The sequence below is a fragment of the Melanotaenia boesemani genome, chromosome 10, assembly GCF_017639745.1.
Source record: "Melanotaenia boesemani isolate fMelBoe1 chromosome 10, fMelBoe1.pri, whole genome shotgun sequence".
NCBI classification, from domain to species: domain Eukaryota; kingdom Metazoa; phylum Chordata; class Actinopteri; order Atheriniformes; family Melanotaeniidae; genus Melanotaenia; species Melanotaenia boesemani.
The window spans coordinates 35,946,417-35,960,872 of NC_055691.1; the positions used below are offsets into that span (position 1 = coordinate 35,946,417).

Sequence of the window (14,456 nt, forward strand, 5' to 3'; positions counted from 1 at the left end):
GCACATCCAGTAAAATTTGAAAAATTTATAAATTTAGTGGAAAGATACAGGGTTCTCCTGCAGGCCCCCCCTAAAAAAGTAATTTAAATCTAATTTTTTGCTTTTACAACCTCTAACATCTACAGCCAGCTAAACTAAATGGAATGATTGTTGGAAAACCAGAAATGCCTCAACAGTTTCTCACCGGCCAGATCAGGAGAGAAAATGATAATCAAACATTGAAACTCATCATCAAAAAGTTTCAGAGACTTGCACTTTAAGGGGAGAGGCAGTGCTGCAGAAAAGCTGCTTACTGACATTTCTCTAGGCAGCATGAAAGCGAATGAATAACACGGCAGTAGATTTGTGGATTCTTCTTGCTTTTCCCCTCACTGGTCTGATTAACTTCCTGCTGCATGGTCCTGCTGTGGTAGGCTGTCTGCTCTCTCCTGTTTGTCTCTGAGCTTTCCACTCTTTTCAAGCCATCACGTTAACAGTTATGAATTTGCTTTTTAAGCAGATGAGAAAATGGATTTTGGGCAAAAGCATGAAAACTGTCATTTGTGAGTCTCACGGTCGGTGCGTGAGAGATGGCAGCCCAGGTAACAGCCAAATTATACATGAAAGAGCTGAATGATATGACTCATATCTCCCATCTTCACACCAGAGTCCTGTCTGATCTGTGAGTTATAGTCAGGAGGGAGGGTGGACAAAACTAGCTAAGAGGCTTGACTGTGAATAGTAGCTGAGGTATGCTGGAGCAAATGACACCCAGTAGAAAGAGTGATATGTTTCTCTTCTTTCTTTTCTTTTTTCTTATTTTATTTTTGTCCTGCTTGGACAACTTTGCACCGGTGAGGTGTGTCAGTGGTAGAACTGAGCTGGAGACTCTTGATGCTTGTTTGTTCATAGTCACCTCTTTTTTATGTGAAGCAGTCAAAGCTGGGAGACTTTAGGAAGACTGGGGGTAAGGAAAACACTATTTCTATCCTGGTTGAAGAGATGGAGGAGAACTAAAGATAATGTGTTCACCTGAAGAATATTCTGGACTGGACTTTCTACAAGAAGGGACAGAACATTCTCTACTTTATGAGGAGGCTCAGGTCCTTCATTTGCAGCAATATGCTGGATATGATCTACAAATCTGTGGTGGAGAATTCAACCTGCTTTGCAGCCATCAGAGCCAGAAAGAGAGAAGCTAAAAGTTTGTCTGGTAAAGAGGCATGACTCTGTGATGAAGACTGATCTGGACTATGCAGAAAAGAATCCTGTACACGCTGCTAATAATAACACAGTGAGGAAACAATGAAGTATGTTCAGTCAGAGGCTTCTTCAGCACAATTCCTTATAACTACACTATTCCACCTCAATAAATATGTACTCTCATTTAGTATTAGAATTTGGCCATAAATATGCTGCAATAATCCAATTTTCCTCTGTAATTATTTCAGAGTTAACTCAAGGAAAGATCATTTAAAAAGGAGACGGAGTTTACTATTTCATGCATCCACACTTGTGCCCATGCAATATTCACGCCTTTCTTCCTCAGCCTAAAACAAATTATATTGGCAATGAGAACAAATAGTTTCATCCAGAATTCATATGCACTCCTGCTAATTTGCAGACTGACATTATCTTTTACTTAATTGTCATTTGCTGCCCAGATCGCTGCTTATTCTCATATCTCTGAATTGGAGCTACGGTGAATCTATTTAAGCAAACACATCACAGTTTAAACTAACACTGACCTTAACTGACCACGAGACAAACCCATGACAAAGGTTTTAGCAACACCTTTTACGTTCAACAACTCTATAAAGAGGGGTGTTAAATGGATTCAGTGGTACAATTCCAGAAATGGAAAATGTTGGTGGCATTCTTTAAAATTTTAAGATGTCTTTTGTAGATTCAGCAGATTTAAGTTTTATGTAAGAAATGTAGCTGAAAGAACTGGAGACAAATATAACCCAATGTTATTAAATTACTCTCCCTAACCTCCTTAGAATCTACGTCTTCTTATTGCTTTTTCCTCCTATTCCAAAATATGTTTTCTCATATTCCTTTTGTGTGCAGGTAGCACTCAGATGGGCTTCTCTTCTGTTTGACAAAGCTCTACTGTCTTTTGCCTTTAAGCTGTCTCTTCTTCAGAGGAGAGTGTACAGGAATCCATTGGAGACCTCTCTATAAATATAAAGATGATGATGTAAGGATGAATCGATATCCCACATAGGCAGGTTGTCATACAGTCTTTGCAAAGATTGCTGTAGGGAAGGAGCAAATATCTCCTGTCAATGACAACATACAGGAGTAAGAGTGGAGGCAGAGCAAAGCAGCTGTCAGGGCTTTGTTCATATTTCAGCCTTACTATAAGTTGCAAAAGGACAGGATTTTTATGGTTCTCCTTGCCTACATTCTATGTGGGCAGAATAACAGCAGCATGTACTTCAATCTCACCTCCACATACTGTACACTGTAAAAAACAGAGTGTTGGATTTTATGGTTTGGCTCAAGAAATGAAAATATTTTACAGCTAAAATACAGTTTTAAATGGAGACCATTAATGTGATTAAACTGATTTTCAGTTCCTGACTCCAACTTCAGTAGAAAGATTGCTATTCTTTCACAAATGTTTAGTAATTCTGCTAAAAATTTCATTTTTTTTGAAAGAGATAAAATTCTGATGACTTGTAAAATTCTATTAAGAAATACCTGCAAATTCTTCACTGACAAAAGTCATCATCTAAAATGAGGACTGGAGCAAGACTTTTAACCCTTTGATATGGTATATATTATATATTATATGGTTTCTGAGATATTTTGCAGCACTTTATGGTAAGAACTTTGATTAAAACCCTGTTGTACACAATCTGATACCTGTCTTCTGCCCCCACGTGGAAATCTTTTACACTACAATAATTTTTTTACATATTTGGTAATAAACAGTTAATATATAAAAATGATTTAATCAATAATTTCTTTTACATCTTGTTAAAGGGCCAAATAAAGACTTCCGAATGAAAAATAAAAAAATTGAATTTTCTCTCCATTTTTTCTTAGGTTGGGCTTTAAAGGGTTAAAGCTTTTGGTGGTCCCCTGATTTTTCCCCCTATCTTGCCCCAGTGATCTTGGAATTTGGAACTCTCACCTAATGATCTCAACAACTATTGAATTAATGGTCTTAAACACGGAGCTTAAAACATTCATATGCTGCTCAGAATTAATTAGCACCATTGGCTTTGTTGGCTCAGCTTAGTTTGATAAACTGACCAGACCACCCACCACACTGGCTTAAACTGTACGTTTGTAGTCTGATGCCAGTTACCACGTGTTAGTAAGATTTTAAAAAAAGAAGAATTATTGCATATATGGTCAACATTATGGAGATATCATTCTGAATATTATCAACCGCCTCCGCCCCTCCCTCACCCCCCACACCGCCGCCATACTCGTTCACAGTCTTGTCACCTCCCGTCTTGACTACTGTAACTCCCTTCTGTTCGGTCTTCCCAAGAAAACACTTCATCAACTTCAACTGGTTCAGAATGCAGCAGCCTGGTTCACCACAAGAACCGCCTCCACCCATCACATCACCCCTGTCCTGCAGCAGCTCCGCTGGCTCCCCGTCACCTACCGCATCCACTACAAAATCCTGCTGTTCACCTGCAAGGCCATCATAACCTTGCTCCTCCCTACCGTTCTGATCTCCTCCATGTCTCCATACCAGTCCGTTTCCTCAGATCCTCCTTCTCCATCCACCTCACCGTCCCCCTGCACGCCTTGTTACCATGGGGAGCAGAGCTTTCAGCTGCTCTGCCCCTCATCTGTGGAACTCCCTCCCCCCAGACCTCCGTAACTCTGATTCTATACAACTGTTCAAACCCAAACTCAAAACACATCTGTTTAAACTGGCATACTCACTGTAATATTTCACACTGCTTTTATTATTGTTTTATGCATCCTTTAATTTATGAGTGTATTTATTGACTTGTTTTATCCTGTAAGGTGACCTTGAGAGTCAAGAAATGTGCCCACAAATAAAATGTATTATTATTATTATTATTATTATTATTATGTTAGCATGGATTAAGCTACATGTGTTACTATGATAGCAGTCAGCCTACAAAACTATTCTTAGCTTTGTTTTGGTGGTAAATGGACTGTACTCATATAGCCCTTTTCTATGTTGACACCTCAAAGCAATATAAAATAAAACCTCAGTCTTTTTGTTTTGCCTTTGTAGAGATAAAGTCTGAATATTGCACATCTTTACAAATCTCACAAGTGTTCCCTTTACTATGACTCCAAAAGTATTCAAATATACCTTGTGGTTGCAGAAATATGTAAAGCAATAAAAAATTGGAGAATTACAGATGACAAAATTCTGTTTGCTTGATAATGGCCTCTGATTTAAATTCATACAACAGACTATTAAACATCATCTAAAATTTACTGTTTCCCAAAAACTGACTTATATAAACTGTTTTTATCTAAACAGTAAATTTGTGGTTAGTTTGTGCATCTAATGGGGCTCAAATGGATGTTCTAAAGTAGCGGTTCCCAACCTGAGGTCCCTGGCTCCCCAAGGGTGTCCCCAAAGAGCACATGGGGTCTGTGAGGTTTTGACTTTACAGAGGGTGTGTGACTGTTAAAATTAGGCCATGTCCATACAGAAAGGACTGGCTAGCAGCCTAAAACACTAACTTTTGAGACCAGGTTCCAAAGTGAATAAAAGGAGGTACTAGCAGCTACGTAGCTGGAAGCAGCTTGTATATCCAGTTAGTTTTCATCTATGAAGTGGAGCTACAGTAGTGGAGTCATTAATGGTATTTAGCTAAACATTGATAGTTACCTTTACTTCAGTTTTATCAGAAGACAGGAAAAAACTCAGCCAGAATGCATCATTTAAGGCAAAAAACTAATGAATAACAGCATAAAGAATGGTTCCAGCATGAGGTGGGGCGGGGTCCATGGCTTTGTGGTTGTTGTATGAAGGGTGTCCTTTTTTTTATTCAACTTGTCCAAATTAACAGGAGGGTGAAGGCGTAGCAAGATTCTCAAGTTTAGTGTGACATCCAATATCAAACATAAAACTGAATCATCGTACCATCCCTATATGTTTGGCTCCTCGCTCTCACTCTTCCACCTCGGTTATGTCCATTCACCATTCCTTCTATCTATTCTTTGCTCACTACCCCCCTCTGTATCTTTTCCTTGTTATCTCCTCTCATGTTCCCCTCCATTCTCTTCTTCCACTGACCCTTCCACCTCCTCCCACCTTCTCCTCCGGCCCCATCATTACTCCTCTTTCACCACTCATCTTTCTAAGGCTGCTGAATTCGCCAGCACAACAGTGCTATTCTGCAGCCTACTAATAGAATCCCTCAGTTCCTCTAATGGATCTGTCAGAATCTCCCGAGTACAGGAGAACAGATGGATTGATAGGGCGGGGGAGAGAGACAGAAGAAAGGGGACAAAGAGACAGAGAGATGATGAGACAGAAAAAGAAGCAAAGGGAAAAAGAGAGATGCACTGGGGCTTTCGGGACTTTCATCTGTGCCTTAAAAAGTCTCCGAGCATCACCTCCTCTGACACCGCCAACCAACTGCCATATGGTCAACAGACTCAGTGCTGCTTAAGGCCAGACCTTCATCCCCACGGGATGGTGATAGTTTCACTGGCCAGGTGAGGAGTGACTGTGGAGGCTGCTTTTTCATGTTAACAGCAATGATTTGGCATTATGACTTATCACAATGATAGACTTCCTTGTAAAATGCACATAAAAATAAATCTGTGGTGGAAAACCCTGAAACCATGCTGCCATACCTTAAAGTAGATCATATGAAAAGCCTTAAAATAATTGGAATACTGTAGAAGAGCTAACATAAATATTTAAAGGTGTACTTTAAATGCAGTTTTGTCTCTGTGAGGCGCGCTAGATGGATTTTTCTCAGGCAAACTCCAGTTTAGAAAAATAAGCCCTTAAGCTTTAAATAATATACAAGTTAGGAAAAAAATATTACTGTGTAAAGTCACTTAATGAAAAAGGAGGGAATTGAAATTCGGTTATCAGTTTCTTATTTTGTTGATAAATGTGGTACTCACCGTTATCTGTGGCGATGAAGAGAGCCGTGTATTTGTTGTCATGGACATAAGGAGACTCCCGGTCCAGCGAGGCGGAGGTGTTGACAGTTCCTCTGACTGGGTTCACGCTCAGCCAGCCCGCTGGGTCTCGCAGGATAGCATATCTGCAGAAAGGGTTGTTTTTTTTTATTTTTGTTTTTAAAAAGGGCAAATAAACAAATAAAAAAAAAAGCTTAAGAAGTTGTGACCATGTAAGTAAACCATCAACGGTGGCCTCTAACAAAACCAAACCAAAACTCATCTTTCCTGTTTATTCTGCTTGAATGTTTGAGGTGACAGACCTACAGAAAGAAACAGGTAACAGACAGCAAATAATACCTGAGATTGTCCACATATAATATGTATAATAGCTTTTAGAAAAATTAAAAGCGATTTTAAGGCACCCAGATTAACACTTCCTGGTAGCCTGAATCCAAGAATACTTTTGCTGAATTAGGTTTGAGAGGAAAAGCAAAACAAAATACAGTTAATTTAAAGACTGCCACTTAGATGATGCAAAGAACAGCAGATCATTAGCTACTGGAAATAAAACATAATGTTCATTAAGTTCTGTAATACAAAATAAAAGAAGCTACATTTTGTAGCGTACGGGTATTATATCTACCTGCATGCTACACCACAATATAAAAAATGAACTTAAAACATAGCAGCATGATCAAATTTCACCTCTTAAAGACATTATTCATACAAGTATTGAAAGGGTCGGATATATGAGGTCATTTTAAGTGTTAAATACTGCAGGAGTTTATTTCTGAGCATCTTTTTGTCCAGTTGTTTTGAAGAAATATCAGCTGAACATTGAATGTCACATAAAACACATCACACCTCAGCATGTGAGAGGGATCATTTCTTCCTCACAAATGAAAAGGAGATCTTAAATATAATCATGATAATGAGACTATAAATTACTGCTCAATGACTTTAAACTGTCATCTTGAGTGTGTATATCCTATCAGTCCTGTCACCCTTATACATGAAACAAGTTCATCATAGACCAGAACTGCTCAGGACCAAACACACTGAGAGCCCAGAAAGTCTAAAGACTCAGGAGGGGTTTTTATTCTGACAAACTCATTTATAAAGCTTGTGATGATGTCGTGGCATGGTGTGATATGTGATGAATTAAGAGAGAAATGGGGTTTGAAAGAAAAGGAAACCAAAGGATTATGCAAGCAGCACCTTTAAAGGGGTCAAAGCCCTTTTTTATCTTTTGTCTCACCAGTGTGTGAAATCAAGTGTGACCTTAGTTGTGATAGAACTACAATGGAAACCAACTTTATATAAATATTTTACTAGTGCATAGGGTTTAAAAAGTTTTGTACATACAGAGTTTTCATAAATTGATATTTCATATTTGTATATCTGTATAGTTTCATTTTTTACTGTAAATATAGATTATGAAGCAATCTGTGAGCATGTCTCTTTTTCTTTCAGTGTTGTGAGCATTTATTTTGGAAATTTACTGAAATGCGAGGGATTTAATATAGAAACCGAGAGCGGACAAATCAGTGCTTCTGTCATGGGCTGTTAACTGGATTAACGGGAACTAGGTCTTTTTAAATGGTGAATGGTCTGTATTTATAAAGCGCTTTACTTTACCTGGACTGATACCCAATGTGCTTTACATTATACATCACATTCACTCCTTCACACACAGATAGCGGAAGCTGCAATGCAAGGTGCTGACCACTTGCTCAAGGACACCTCAACATGAGTTCCACAGGCAGAGGATTGAACCAGCAACCCTCAGGCTACAAGGCGACCACTTTATCCACTGAACCACAGTTTCTGACACTCGTCAGGTCAAACCAATCACAGTGGATCCTTCAGGCCGACATGTGGAGATCCTTACAGAGGCGAGGACTTAAACACCAAAAGTACATGTAAGTTTATCCATGATGTAATCAGCAGATGCAGTTTCTGTAACTGTGATGACCAGAATTCGGAGTAAGAGTTTCCTTATCAATAACTAATATCTGACTTTATTTTAATAATGCCTGCATCTCAGCTGATTAAATCTTTCTTTTGATAAATATATGAGCTAAATTTTATATCAAAATTATAGACTTAAAAGTTTACATATCCTCAATGAACAAAATAATAATAATATAATAATAATAAAATAATAAATAAATAATAAAAAATAAACAACACAAAATAAATTCATGGTCTTATCAAAATGAAAATCTCCCTGTAGCAGACCCTGAAGGGTTCAGATTTCTTTTTTCTTTTTGTTATTTGTTTATTTGTTCAGTCATTTGGATGTAATGTTTGTATGTATAATATGATACGTGTCATAATCTGTGACATGTTTGTATTAGATTGTCTTTTGGTAACTTTGAAAAATTTGTCAATAAACTGAAAAAGTACATAAACTAGCAGGAAAACAGGTTCAGGGCTTTAAGAGAGTTGTCAATGATTTGTTTAGTGTGAAAAGTTTAGGGAGCCCAGAACCATTTAGACATGACAGACTTAATGTCATTAAAATGGATGTTTAAAGATGGAGTGGCGTGGCCTGCTTTGCATCTGCTTCCCTTCAGCATGACTGCAGCAGCACCTCCTGCAGAGCTGAGGTGTGAGGGTGATGGAGAGCTCTACAGAAATCTTGTGGTCAAGTGGCCGAGGCGGCATCGCTTTGAGCAACCGATGAAGGGTGGATCACGACCTTGCTAATGCGGCTACTGAGGAGAGCACTGATGACTGCTAGACACTGATTGCATCACAGCGAACGTTGCATTTGACTGATTATGAGCTATCGTGTGCCACCGTTTTGAATGCATATACTGATGTACAGACCAAAGCTTATGCATGTTGCATATTTTTCCTTCTATACATGCACAAGTGGGGCACACAGCTGGCAAAAAGACTACAGACTTTCTGCACTACAAGCCCCACTTTGCCAAAGTGCTCAGCAGTAGACAAATTGTCTTTGAAATGGAGCTCTTCAGCTAACACTGCGCTACAAAGACTTGGGAAATGGCTTTGCAATCAACGTTTACTCACACCTTTCTCCTCTCGCTCTCACACACTTTCCCTGCCTGATTACAGCTGTTAACCAACACATTTGTTCTACTGTAAAAAAAAAAAAAAAAGAGGTTAAGTGCACTATTAATAATGAAAAGACATTTAACAATGCACACAATGTCTTTCTACCTTCTTCTCCCTCACATATGCAAACACAGGATCCACAAAGCACACTCCCCTATGATGACATAGTGAGGCACAGAGCTTATTAACCTCCACATGTCTCATTTCTTCCAACACAGAATGATTAAACATACTGTGTTAAATTACTGTTTCGTCACCTTACTGTAAGACTGAAACACACGTGCACATTTTCACACAAGTGTTGCTGTAGTTTTGCCCATATAATGTTTGCACACCTCTGCACAATGCCATTAGCAATATTGTAGTGTTTGCAATCGGCACACATGTCAACTGATAAGTGACATCAGCTCAGTCATCGGGGAGGGGTGAGGGCAAAGTCACTGCTCCTCTGCATAGAAAGAAGCTAGTTAAGTGGTTCAGGCATCAGTTTAAGATGCCGTCTGGATTCCTTCCCGGAGACTTTTTTTTTTTTTTTTGGAAACATCCCACTGGGGAAGAAGCTGAGGTGCAGACCCAGGACTCACAGGACAGATTAAATCTCTGGATGCCTTGGAAACACATTGGTGAAGAGCTAAAGAATGTGGCTGAGGAGAGGAAGTTCTGGGTTATATCTGCTAAGATGCTAACAAGGTCCTGGATAAACTGAAAATGTATCAATGGACAAATGGATGCTTGAGAACTACACATTTTATTATATAATAGATATCCAGTTAGTGTTTGGAGTTCCAGGAAAACACTTCAATTTCAATTTAAGTCTGACTTTTCCTGCACATCTGATGCACACTGATGTAAACGTTTGGTAATGGTAAAGGGATTGCAAATTACCATTTTGCATAAACTAACTATAAACTGGTGACACTACTGTGTCTTCTTACAGGAGAAGGTCTGAAAGGCTTCAGTGAATCAATTGAACCACTAAATCAGTCATTTTCACTGTTTGTCCTCTCTGTGCAAATACAGGGACAGCCCATTACATCCCTTTAAAAGGGCAAATTAGGAAGACATTAAAAAGCCATTAAGAAAATTCATATCTGGTTCAATGTGTTTATCTCAAAAAACGGAAAAGGCCAAAACAAATCAGTCAACAAATTAGACAGTGTGCAAACACAAGCTCACACTTGTCCACATATAATTCCAAACACACACAACCACTTTAAAGATGCAAATACAAGCAAAAAGTGAAGCAAAATATCAAGCAGAAGCAGCCTCTTTGTGTGTTCTGTTTTCATTGTGTGTGTGTGTGTGGGGGGGGGACTCAAGACAGCAAGAAAATTTGTACAGATTTTTGCTTAAGTTGCAGAGAGTTGAGGATCATGAAGTACATACTGTGACCCTAGTGGTATAGAGAGGTGGTAATAATATTGCTCCTTCCACTATTGCAGAGGTAAACCCTTAGGGGCTACTCTGAGCTGCTATAGCTGGCATCAGCACCCAGTCAGAGTATGTGAATGGTTTAGTTGGAAATTGCCCTTAGCTGTAAGAGGACACATAGGAGCCTGGCTGAGGACAACAGGAGTGTGTTGCATCTGTTTAACTGTCAAAATGTCTCGTTATGGTGATCCAGGGCTGACACATAATGCAATACCACCTGCAAAGGCTTACAAAGATTGTCTTACGTAAGCCTGTCTGAGACGCCGTCCTTGCAGTTTGGTTAAAATAAGGGGTCGCTGTTGAAAATACCCTAATCTGGGAAGATTTCTTAGGTTTCACTCAGACTCAAAGAGGAAATTAAGCAGAAAAAAGGGGAAAATCAGTGTAACAGAAATCTGCAAAACAAAACACAAAAGGAGAACATTTAGCAATAATTATACAGGGATTATATAATTTCATTGGACAGCTAATTCAGAGGAGCAGAGCAGAGCTGTCACCCTTGTAAATATGTGAGACAGATGAGTTCTGTCTTACTCTAATCTGAGCCTTGTTACTAAGTTCTGTCAGACTCAAAAATGATGTTTGGAGCCAGAGGGAGAGGGAGTCTCGCACCCACTGCTGATTCAGTTACACCAGGAACAAAATGTTAGCATATTGTGCTCATTTTTGATTGTCTGTGTGTTAATGCCAGGTGTGGGTGGGATACACAGACTTGGTAAGGGGATCCGTGGTATCAGCTGAGCTGGAGAGAAGATAAAAGCTGAGTAGTGACAGTCAGACAGGAAAGGTCTTTACATAAATGCTGGTTATTGTGCTTCTTTGTTGTATATAACAGGTATGTGCTGCTCAGACCTCTTTGAAATGACATTAGTGTGGTTGTTTGAACTAGTCATGGGTTTGCAAGATAAGAAGGAACACCATATATACATATTTAAAAACACAATACAACTTCTAGCACAACAGTTCTTCATCACACTGCTTTTTCCATCTGTTTTACATCACATTTTTACTTTTACTTAAAAAAATGTGAATGTGAATGATAATAGTAATTATAATTATTCACCCCCCCCCCCCTCCCCTTTTTTTAAATAAAAATAAAAATAAAAACTGATTTCCAAATAACTGTTAGCCAAAAACCTGTCATACTTTGACGGCATGTAGTGTGTCTTAAAAAAAAAAAAAAAAAAAAAAAAGAAACAAACAAAAAACTTTAATGGCATGTAGTGTTGTAGGTTGTAGGCCTAAATTTTAGAGGATGAATAGTGACTAACAGTAGTGTCCTTCTATGTACTGTTTGCGAGGGGGAGTGGCTGTCAAGACGCCATTCTTACAGGAGAGAAACTGGTGGAAAACCTGATGTACAGTAAATAACACAAGTGATGGATCCTCTTAAATTCCTGGACCTCAGCATCACTGAAGCAGCCAACATCCAAAGAACAGCTCTGAACTGTCCTTCAAGACGTCTGGAGAAATATTCCGGAAAAATGACAACAAAGCTTGTTTAAGAGGGTTCAGGCTGTTTTAAAGAATGAATTAGAATTATGTTTACACCTTTCTAGAAAACACTGCAGCTATTTTCTATTTTCTTGTCAATATATATGAAAATTAAGTATACGGCTCTTGAGTTTTACACAGTACCACATCATGGTAGAAAATAATTGGATGTCACAGGTACAGTACAATCTCCAGTAAGAACAGATGGAGGAAAACCAAAAGTGGAGCCTAACTTGTCCTTCCAGTCACAACTCTGTGAGAGCATAGCATGCCCACGCAAGACAAGCGTGGAGGTTTGATCCTTTCAGACGGCCCAGCAGGGCACAACAGCAGAGGCCACGGCAACATTAAAAACCATAACCTGGATAATAAATAAATAAAAAAACCACACTCACACACACAAAGAAGGAGATTAACCACACTTTCTCATGAAAATATCACTTCATGTCAATGTCTCTAATACCAACAAGTTTTGCTGGCGTTAGGGTTCAAATACAATATCTTATTAAACTAAAATAAATCAGATAATCTGGCTTGACACAAATACACAGAGACACTTTATTTCAGAGGTTCTGTGATTAAATGATGAGATGTTCCGTCGTGCCCTGCCTGTGCCTGATGCACGTACAGATGGTGATCATTATGTAATGTAACTGATAGACATGTGAATAAAGATTTTCCAAGCATTAACAAAAACAGTCATCATTGGTAAAAATTAAATAACCCAAAGGTCCTACATAGAAGTAGCAGAGCTGCTGCAACAAAAACATCAATCAGAATCAGACTCAGGGCATTTTTAAAGTTAAAAATATCAAAGCAGTCTGAATGGCGATGCGTGATTTGGTGTTGGGATGATACGGCTACAGCCACTAACAGCTGTAAGATACACCAAATGTTTGGGCCAAATCTGGGCTAATTCAGGCACTTGTTGCTCAGTTACGGCCCTGGCTTGGGATTATGGCAAGTCTCCTTTGGGCCACATGTGGTCCAGATGTCAGTTGTTGGCTTGGACATGGATTACAGGTATTCTGTGGGCCAGAAGTGGTCCTAATGCAGGAACCCTTCCATATGGCAATTCCTCTGTAAAACATGAACAGAACCACCCCTCCAACTTCCAATGTGACCTGTCATTGTTCACTTTGATTGACAGGTTTGTGTGTCTGAGCGTCTGGCATGTTCAGTGACACTCAGTGACACTCAGTTTTTGGTTGGTTATGGTGATGGTAAGTTTAAGTAACTTAATGTATTTATTTAATTATTGTTTGGTAGCATTGTCAAGAAAACAACAAACTACTTTCACATTAGGATGAGACTTTTTCATCTTAAAGGGACCTTGTGATTCTCATATTGTGGTTCTACTGATATTGATCTGTATCTGGAACTCTGACTTTGAAAACATGAAGAAAACATTAAGCCTTAGCATCATTGTGGTCATTTATGTCCATTGTGGCTACTTTTTATTTCTCAACCTGGCCATAGTTTTGGCTTTTAGTGCATATAGCACAATTCTTTATTCAACTTTAAATCTTGCAAACAGTATTTTATGCACAAGTCTGTAATGAGTCTGATTTTAGAGATGAACAGTAAAAATGACCAACATTACTTCCTATGTAGAAAATGAAACCCTAACATCACAGAATGCACCAGAGAAGTTGTGCTTAGGGCACTTGAATGTCTCGCAGCAGCTCTGGGAAGTTGCGTAAAGTTGGATAGATATGGTATAAAAATATACTAATGCTGAAAAAACAAAAAAAAGATGGGTAATAAGACAGCAGAGACTAATATCCTGATTGTAAAAAAACAAACGTTTCCTGTACTGAAATAAAAAAAAAAAACATACACTATTTCCTTCCTGTTTGCTAAATGTCCATTAAAACCTGCACTGAAGCAGTCAGATGGTAAGGCGCTGGGCAGCTCTGGAGGATAGCATGCAACAGCTGCAGAAGCATTTCTCAGATTACAGTTTTTACCAAAGTGAGTACAAGTTACCTTAACTTAAAACTGCCTCACACCTGGAAATAAAACTATAACACCAGTTCAGCTCGACCTTGTGAAGTTTAGCCAAAAACAACTCAGCTGGGACACATCTAAATATTTTGATTCTCTGCCATTTGGTGCAATGTTTATCAAGGTTTGTTTGGTTAACACAGCTGCCTGCTGCACTGGGGCTAAAAGATCAGGGTAGCATCCACATGAAACTCCCAAAGCATATTCATATTCATCCGTCTCTCGCTCATAAAGCACAGGCTGCTTTCCAGCTGAGACTTAGTGGGTTTTACTGGGGCATGATTCATATTCAAGCTCTCGCTTTTCTCTCTGGAAGAGCATCATTAAGTTCAACAAAGCATCCCTGACAATCCAGT

The 14,456-nt window shown here is 38.9% G+C and overlaps 1 protein-coding gene across 2 annotated transcripts in view; it reads right to left on the reverse strand.

The window, feature by feature from the left end:
- Positions 1-14,456, reverse strand: part of cdh13 (cadherin 13, H-cadherin (heart)) — a 425,435-nt gene that overhangs the window by 43,512 nt on the left and 367,467 nt on the right. For both annotated transcript variants that reach the window (XM_041996695.1, XM_041996696.1), the window contains exon 12: positions 6,082-6,224. In XM_041996695.1, coding sequence (XP_041852629.1) covers positions 6,082-6,224 — 143 coding nt within the window. The remainder of the gene's footprint in view (positions 1-6,081; positions 6,225-14,456) is intronic.